Raw genomic sequence first — 9,660 nt, forward strand, 5'->3', positions numbered from 1 at the left:
AGAGATTCTAACAGCCCAATATTTTTTTTGGTGTGTGTGTGGAGAGGTCTTTTCGTTGCCGATAATTGTTTAAAAATTAGCAGCCGGAAATCCTTAGTGGTCTTATGCAAACCCTCTAGCAAACCAATATACCCTGATTCGCATTTGGCTTGTCTCTGCTTTTTAAAACCATACCCTGGAAGCTCTGCAGTAGCTCTCAACTCGAGCAGAGGAGTCACTTCCGGTGATGTTTGTGCTATTCCTCATCCAGCTAAAAGGATGCCTATCTAGGACACTTGCTTCTCTCTGTGTGTGCATGCAAATGACCCCCTCTCCTAGCAGGATTGGGATGGTCTTGCGTAACTGGACACTTGAAACTTTGTTCTTTGCTGACCTAATGCATTAACAAGCCTTTAACGCCCGTATGTTTCTAATGCAGGTGGCAAAAGTGGAATATGTTAGAAAAAAGCCAAAATTAAAAGAAGTCCTGGTGAAGCTAGAAGAGCATATGGAATGCACCTGTACGTCGTCAAATTCTAATTCAGATTTTCGAGAAGAAGAAACGGGTATGTTGACATTCGGGTGGGGATGGGCTTTAATTTAAGCTGGAACGTCTGGGTACAATGTGGTTCTTGAGGTTCTCTGGGGAGCGGGGAGGGGACTCAAGCACTTAAAACCTGGAGAGGAGAACAGGTGGTGGCGAGAAGTTCCAATCACAGCATTTGGAGCTGTGCTTTACTCGTTTACTTGAATATTCTTATATCACTCCTTTCTGATAAAACGTTCAAGGCGACTTGCAGCGCAGTATTGGAAAACAGTACAATAAAACACAAATTTGGCGATGAAAAGCAGCAATAGGTGGCAGATTTTGGGTTGTGGCCAATTAAATCTTACTTAGAGTAGACCCACTGAATTCAGTGGATTTAAATTCATCTCAATTGGCCACTGTGTGTGTGTTACTTAGCTGGCTACAACGCTGTAACTTAAAACCGAGGATTCACATGCTAGGAGAGCTAAAATTATCATCTGGGCAGACCAAATGCCTAAGCTCTTCGTAAAGTGATGAAAGGCCTTCAGAGAGGGAGTGTGGCGAGTCTCCTTAGTTAACTTTGATGTCCTCCCCTTCCTCTAGGCAACACAGCCAGGTGTAGTGGCCAGGAATCCATGCCTTGTGCTGGCTTTATATCAGGAGGGTGCAGTCAGTCAGATTTGCATTGTTTATAGCTAATGGCCGCTACAATATAATTCACAAAACACGCAGAGGAAGGTAACACGCAAATGTTCAGAAATGTGGGTTGTTGGGGTTTTTTTGTTTTTGCTTTTTTACCTTGTCAGGATCCTCTTATCAATTAAACAAATTAAAAATTCCCTTGGCAGCCAGTGTGATTTCTCCCTGCCAGCGCATGCAAAGCTACCCTATTACAGGTAACAAAGTTGTTGACATCGGCCAACGACCATCTAATTTTTAAATAGCTCCCTTGTAGAATTTTTAATATTTATTTTTTAAGGGAAGGGATCGATCACTAGGCGAGATGTATAAAGGGCAAAGCAGAGTACTGTCATACCTCGGAAGTCGTACACCTTGAGAGACAAACGTTTTGGCTACCAAACGCCACAAACCCGGAAGTGGTTGTTCCGGTTTGTGAACGTTCTTTGGAACCCGAACGTCTGACAGGGCTTCTGATTGGCTGCAGGAGCCGCACCTTGGTTTCCGAACATTTTGGAAGTCGAATGGACTTTCGGAACGGAGTCCGTTCGACTTCTGAGGTATGACTATATAGGATAAGCAGAGGTGAAAGGGCAACAGACAGATTACGAAAGAAATCTCTAAAAATCAAGTACTGTTTTAGATTTGGCTCACACTTGTTGCTGCTGTTTTGCTGGCAAATTTGAGTAATGGTAAGGATTAATGGGAAAGGGCCATTTGTTCAGTCATGGAGTCTTTTCATTCCATTCCCGGCATCTCCAGGCAGTTTTGAGAATCACCCCCTGCCAGATAACATGAAGAGCATCTACCTGTCAATGTAGACAACTATTGAACTAAACAGACCCAGTGGCCTGACTCATACAATTTAAGACAGCTTCCAGTGTTCCTTTGGCTGTTCAGTTATCATTCTGAACACACTTAGAGAGGAGGGAGTGGGGCTGTGGTACTTGCCCTACTCTCACGTGCAATATATGCATAGAGCTTGAAAAAACCTGTACCCCAAGATACCTAGTTGCGGTTACAGAGCCTGTACCCCAGGGTTAACCAATGCTGTGTTCAGTTATGGTGCCTTTCCCCCCCACCAGACATGCTGATTGGGGCTGCTGGAGTTGGGAGTGTACAGGTTCGTACATAAATGGTATGGGGGCAAGAGCTACGAGTGGTCTTGATCCCACTCTTCTTTTTACATCAGTTTCATGTGATATCTGAATGGTCCTGTCCCAAATGCTATGCATTTTCTGCACCCGGCAGGTAATGCCTTGGAGAGGTAAAACTAAACACCTTAACCAGGTGGAACAAATGACTGTTCTTTTATTTTTTGGGAGAAGGAATAATGGAAACGATTGATTTTTTAAAAATCAATAAATGCATTTCCTTTGGGTGTTTGCTTCTTCTTCTTTTTACGCCATCCCTGCCCTTGTGTCAACAGGAAGGCCTGGGGGGAAAGGTAAAAAACGGAAAAGAAAAAAGTTAAAACCCTCATAAAAAAATACTGCTGCTGACCAGGTAGGACCTGTCTGCTGAAACTACCCTTAATACCACAAGCAACTGAAAATATAATCAGCTATTCTCACTCTCCCACCTAATCACTGTTCAAAAATCTTTACACGTGGAGCAGCCAAGGAATCAGAAATGATTGGCTCAGATAATTCTTTTCACGAGTTTCTTTCCCCTTGACAGCTATGCTTGTTGCTGCAAGCACCTCACATCCTTTCTTTCCTTTCCTTTCCATAATTTAATTTCGGAGGGATTAATATTAAACTCTTGCAATCTGCAGCTCCCTGCTATTTTTGAATTGCCGTTGATTTCCAAGGGTGGTTCAGGTGTTCTGTGACAATACTGAAATGCTATTGAACAAGGATCCTTATTTGCTTGATATTTGTTGCATTTATATAACACCCGTCTCTCCAAGGAGCTCGAGGGGGTGGGGACACAGTTCTCTCTCTCCTCACTTAAACCCCACAACAACCCTGTGAGGTAGGTTAGGCTGAGAGGCAACAAATGGCCCAAGGTCACCCTTCGTGGCCAAGAGGGGATTTGAACCCTCATCTCCCAGGTTTAAGTCTGGTACTCTAATCACTACACCACACTGGCCCTCAAACATTCTGGCCCTCAAACACACACCATCAGTAAAATTCGGCCTGCCACTTCTATTCCTATTTCCAACAGGCTTGCACCAGATTTGAATGCGGCCCTAGTCTTCAGGGATATATTAGGAACCGAGGGTGTAGAGTTTTGCTCTAAGAAGATCTACAACACCAGGCATGCCCCATACAAGAAATCTCCCTTAGCGTAGTCAAGATGAAGGCAAAAGTTCCTGGGTGTTGCACTGAAAAAGCTGAATTATTTAACGCACTGCGCAAATGATATGTGTAAAGGAACCGAATGTATTCTATGTCAACTGGATAGTCTTTATGAACTACTGGGGGGGGGGGGATTGCTAAGGATAGTACTCTGGTCTGCTGCAAGTCCTGTCTTCCAGGTGAGCCCAGAACTTGTGGGAACTGTATTATATAAGCAAAGGTTTGGGCAGGATAAATCTAAGCATGCAACACAGTCAAAAGAGAACAGCAGTGAGTAGTTTCTTGGCTGGATTTAGGAACCCTGCACATTTTGTGTTTTTATCCTGTATTTTTATGTTGTGAATAGCCCTGAGATCCTCAGATGAAGGGCAGTATATAAACTTGATGATGATGATGATGATGATGATCATCATCATCATCCAGAAGGGGCATGGGACCACTTTTCTGTGACCATTGGACAGCTCAGTTGGTTAGAGTGTGGTGCTGATAGTGTCAAGGTTACGGGACTCTGTGATTCTACATAAATATGATTCATCTCATGGCACTGCCAAGATGTTGAAAGGTTCAGCTCCATTTCTGATGGAGCCAATCCCATGGTCCTTCCCATATCCATTCAGGGAATGGAGTGTGGAAAACTCCTGTGGTGCTAGCATTTTAATGCCTAATTTTTTTAAAAGCAAGGGTGGTAAGCTGCCTCCTCCTGCCCCTTGCTCCCCCCATTTTGCCTCCATCTCGCACCATCCCTGACCGTTGGCCATTCTGGCTTGCGATTGGAGGCTGACCATCTCCGTAAGGCCGCAAGTTAGCAACCCCTGAATTAAAGTGTGAGAAAGCCACTCCCAATACCCCTGTTATGTCATATAAAGGCCACGTAAGTAACTTTTTAGTCAGGAATGAGGAGGGCCCCCCCCCAATGATCTTAAGAAGGAAGTTCAATCTTCTAACCGTACAATTGCCTTGTGCTCCCCATCCCTTTTCTCTTTTGCAGATGTAAGGTGAAAATAAGCTAGAAAACATTTCTCTCTGGGACATGGATGTACATTGTTTGTTACATTCCTGAACCTACTGTGTATGGTGCTTTAATGACTGTATACTTCATTCATTCTCCTACGTTGGGGGGGAAATTGTCTTAAAGAAAGAGAGAGAAAGAGAGAGAGAGACTTCACAAGAAGAAAGAGACAATGTACATTTGTTTAATACGACATCAAAGCAAGTATTGTAGCACTCTATGAAACAATACGAAGTTTCCCTGTCCAAAACAACAACAACAACCCAAGAAGACAACTCAAGAAAAACAAAATGGCATTGGTAGAGGAATACCAAAAGTACCCTGGCAACACAACAAAAGACAATGCTAAATTAAGTGAAGAACAGATTTCCTCTGAGAAGAGCAGTCAATGGTGCTTTCTTTTCTGTTTGTTTCTGTCAAGAAATGTGCCTGCATTCTTGATGAAGATGGATGGACACTGATGGAGTTTAGGCACACATACAAAAAAAAGAGAAAAAAAAAGAGCAGGAATGTATCAAATGCCACAGCAGACACTTAATAGAAGCAGTGCGATTTTGCTTGACGGTATTTTAACGTCTATACAAAAAAAAAAAAAAAAATCCTTCTGGGGCGCCTTAAGTGGATGTTTTGGTTTATTTTGTTTTTTTGTTTTTTACACCATAAAGTTATTATTAAGCTTTCTTTTTACTCTTTGCCTAGCTTTTTATTATCCTTTTTTGGACTACATTTACCAATAACCCATATAGAAGACTGCTGTAGCGATGGCGAAACGGGACACACAGACAAGTATGGAATTTCTCCTAGTGGGATGCAAACTAATGAGATGTATTAAAATAAAAATGGTATACCTATGCATAATTTTCTAAATGTTTCTTGGTTTATGTCCCGTTTCCTCTCTCCTCCCCGCCCCCGCCCCCACCCCCCAACCTCCTCCATTCCCGCACACGTTATTTAAAACAGTGGCTTTTCAAAAGTGTTGCCAGGGTTTGTTTGCTTTTTGTCGGCGAAAAGGATTGTAATGATGGAAGGTTTGGTTCTGCTGATCTTCCTCTGCCATGTACAGCCACAGAGCAGCGATCAGGTGGAGGTGGGGTGGATTCTTGATGCATTTTCGTTAACATGAGGCAACGGCAAGGCCCAATAGTATTGGCCCTTGTGTGTGTCAAAGGATGCCCGAGAATATACAGTTATACCTCAGGTTACAGATTCTTCGGGTTACGCGATTTCAGGTTGGGCACAGTGCCCAACCCGGAAGTACCAGAAAGGGTTACTTCCGGGTTTCGGCGCATGCTCAGAAGCACCAAATCGCGACCCACGCGTGCGCAGATGTGGCGCTGCGGGATGCGGACGCTGCGGGTTGCGGACGTGCTTCCCACATGGATCACGTTTGCAACCCAAGCATCCGCTGTACCCAGAATCCTCAGCAACATGCAAGAATTTTGTGGCTGATGCCCAGAGTTCCCTCTACAAGACAGGTCAACAGACCTTCCTGAGGGGAAGAAGTTTGAAAGTCACTGTTGTGCTTTTTTTTAGAGACAAAAAACCCAGCGCCACAACTCCCTGATGTGCATAAGCAACCTTTGGCTATATGCGAGCAGTTTGTTTGTTTGTTTGTGTGTGTGTGTGTGTGTGTGTGTGTGTTTGGGGTGGGGGGAAGACACCAGTTGCTGATCAGTGATGTTGTAGCAATTGCCATGCCTCTCCGTAGACAAATCCCTTTTACTATTTCACATGTTTAATCTATGTGAGATGTACAAACTCTTCTTGTTATCCGTATTGTATGATGTCACTGTGGCACGGGGGTGACCCTGCCGAAAAGCCTAAATTTCTTTATTTTTGGTATTAAAAAAAAGTTATGCTTTAAGTGTATTCAACAAAATAAGTGGTTTATTTTGTAAAGGTGAAGTTTGTATTTTTTAAAATCTAAAATTAATGGATTTATATACCCGAGAAAGCCTGCTATGTTTTCTTGAAGAAGGAAAAAAGAGCACAGGGGCGGGGGTCAGGGAATGGGTGTGTTTTTCTAGCTGCCATTAATAGTCCATATAGTCCATATAATTTTAAATACTCTTTTCATTGTAGCAGGGTAAAGGAAAAGACGTAGGCCTCGCCCCTTGCAGCATCCACTCGCAACCTGGGATCTCCTCTGGACCTTGTGGGACTTCAACTCCCATCAGCCACAACCAGCATTGCCTATAGTCAAGGATGATGGGAGTTGTAGTCCAACAACATCTGGAGGGCACCAGACTCTGGGTGGTGGTGCTGTCCTGTATGCTCAAAGGACAACATTTTATGTTCCAGCCTTCTCTAAATAATTCCATAGGCACAGTGCAATTCCTGAGGGCACTTCAAGCTTGTAAAATCTAATTTATCTCCCCCCTCTGAACCCCAAAGTCCACCAAGTGAAAAACTGTTTTAGAAGAGTGAGCATACACTTACAATCAAGGCGTGGTTAAGTGTACACCCAGGATTTTGCTTTTGGTACCAGATCTGAGCTTTTAGTCTAAGAATAAAAAAATCAATTCCTGGTCTCCCCCTGCTCCCCCACGAGGTTTCTTCTTTCCATCATCCTGCTTCTGGGAAAAACGAAAACAACTCGGTCAGAAATCTACTCCAAATCCCCCAGAGATCCACCGGTAATCTGATCTACTCTCTACCCACCCTTGCCGTAGGACACAGGCAGTAACTGCTGCCATTCTAGGGCTTATGCCCATGTACTCATTTCTGTGAAATGCACAGAGTTCCTTCCTGCCTTGATGGGAACAGGATTGGCCCATGTCTAAGGACCACCTTCAATGGTGCCTCAGACCACCTGATTTGACCCTTTGAGAATATAGGACTATGCAAGCTGTTTTATGGTAGCCCAGTTGGCCAACTTGCCTTACTAAGTTCCCTTTCATGCCTTAGCTTATGGTGTGGCACCTTCTCTTCCCCAGGCCGTTCAAGTTCAAGTGTTTGTTGTCAGGTCAAACTAAGTGCTGCTTACACTGACTCTATGAGGACCCAGAGGTTCCTTTCACACATTATGAATTTATATCAAAGGAGAAATACTACACACTGCTCCTCACCTTGTCTTCCTAGGCTGTGAACCATCAGTTTGGATCAGACTGTTTGCTGTGGAAGAGCAAACAGCTCAATGTCCATGTAGATCATTCTTTCCAAGCACTGGTCATGGGGACCCTCAATACATAAGGGACTCCTAGTTATGGATTTGGGCACTGTGAGGTGTGTTGGAATTTAAACTGAAAGCACATTGTATTCATACTTCCCCTGTTACGTTTCCAGGCAACTAGGGTTTCGTGCACATTCAACCCAAAATGCCAATTCTGGACTAGGATTACCCAAACCCTACATCAGGACAGACCACATTCTGAAATGGGAATAAAACCTTGCTTCTTTTAGAAAACATATTCTTGTTTGACATCATTTTTAGTCTGTTCCTGCTGAATGTGGAGGAACAGCATTTGCTATGTCAAGCACTTAGAGCTATACCCTGAACACAAGAAGCTCTTGCTTAACTTGTCTGTTTTTCTGGTTGTCTCCCTTCTCGTAAGAATTGCAAACTTGCTTCAAAGAAGAAGAGTTGAGGTTTTTTCATTTTGGCAGCATGTGTGTCAAGACTCCCAAGTTCTGCAGCTTCACACTTGCAGAATACTCATGGCCTTACGTAGGAGCACTTGGGAGTACATAAAGTGTGGCAAGTGGACTACATAAATTGACGATGTGGTAAGTGGTCCACAATGAATCTGGATAACAAGGAGCCTGGGAGAAGTACAGTTCTCCCCAAAATGATTATTTCCCTCCCTCCTGCGCCCCACTTTTTTTTTTTGTTATACCGATCGTGTAAAATAAAACTGGAATTATTTACAAAACAAGTTTCCAAAGAAATAGCCTTTTCCTCACATCTCATAGGTACGGACCACGAGGTACAGCGAAGATAATGTCACTGTCTTTAATCTGTGCGTTCAAATGTGGATATGCTTTTGTGTGTGCAGTGTTGACTGATCTGTCTCATTTTCAGAAGTAAAAACTACATCTAAGAAAAGGGAAAGGAAGGACATTTCTCATTGATGTCAATAAGGGTGATTTGCTCTTGATTTCATTGTAGCCAGAATCTGCTTACGGTTCCTGCTTATGCTTTCCGGCACTTATTTGTTTTTCCTCCTTTTGCTCCATCCCTCTTGTGCAACTTGACCTAAGCCAAAGCATTTGAATGAAAAAAATTGGGAGAGGTATTCCTGGCTTTGGTGAGTTCAGACTTTAAAGCCACAGTCCTGTTGGCTGAAAAGCATCTACCCCAGTGGTGTGGATAGGAAGAATTGTACTTTAAAGTGTCTGTGCTTGTCTACCACTGAGTATAACAGTCTCACAGTGTTATGCACATGAATGTATGTGTGTACTGAAAAAAGAAATGTATAAAGTGTAATTTATATATTTATGTCTGAGTGAGATGTGGCAGTAATATTGCTTCAATTTTGATTCCCTTTCACCCCTCCCATCTAAAAAAGAAAATACAGTGGTACCTCGGTTTTCAAACAAAGTCAAACATTTCAGTTTTCAAACGCCGAAAACCTGGAAGTAAATGCTTCTGTTTTCGAACGTGCCTCAGAAGTCAAACAGCTTCCGCTGAGTGTTTCTCCATTAAATTTGCACCTCAGTGTTCAAATGTTTCAGAAGTCAAACAGTCTTCCGGAACGGATTACATTCGAAAACTGAGGTGCCACTATATTTTAATAGATTTCATATACTGGTGACAATTGTAGATTTCACTGGTATGAAAAGATTCCGTTGCCGCTTGTGGACTTGCAGATTTCTGAGATTGTCCATGATTCCGTTGCATTATGTGGGCAAGATAGAAACCGAACCGGAAAGGAAGACACCTTCCTTTTAACCAGTCAGAGTGAATATTGCTGGTGTTTGTCAGCACTGTTGATCTCTGGGAAAACCAGTGTTAACTGGACCAACCCACACACCTTGATTTGGGGGAGATAAACTGTGTGGTAACAGTACTCAACAGCAGATAGCAGAAGTATCTGGAATTCCTGTCGGAGTTCAGTAGGATATATTCCAGTTGAAGAAGTTCCCAAAATGTGTCCTCAGCCACTGAGAGCTGTGGATGCTAGCGGATTTGCAGCACAATCCCATACATGTCTACTCAAAAG

At 43.1% G+C, this 9,660-nt stretch overlaps 1 protein-coding gene across 2 annotated transcripts in view; it reads left to right on the forward strand.

The window, feature by feature from the left end:
- PDGFA (platelet derived growth factor subunit A) overlaps window positions 1-5,356 on the forward strand; it is a 61,264-nt gene extending 55,908 nt beyond the window's left edge. Inside the window, exons 5-7 of one of the 2 annotated variants that reach the window (XM_079954049.1) lie at window positions 419-545; window positions 2,616-2,692; window positions 4,478-5,356. In XM_079954049.1, coding sequence (XP_079810175.1) covers window positions 419-545; window positions 2,616-2,671 — 183 coding nt within the window. In that variant the 3' untranslated portion in view covers window positions 2,672-2,692; window positions 4,478-5,356. The remainder of the gene's footprint in view (window positions 1-418; window positions 546-2,615; window positions 2,693-4,477) is intronic. The other variant, XM_079954050.1, reaches the window with a different exon arrangement.
- The last annotated feature ends 4,304 nt before the right edge of the window (window positions 5,357-9,660 follow it).

Source organism: Podarcis cretensis, assembly GCF_951804945.1.
Source record: "Podarcis cretensis genome assembly, chromosome: 14".
Taxonomy (NCBI): domain Eukaryota; kingdom Metazoa; phylum Chordata; class Lepidosauria; order Squamata; family Lacertidae; genus Podarcis; species Podarcis cretensis.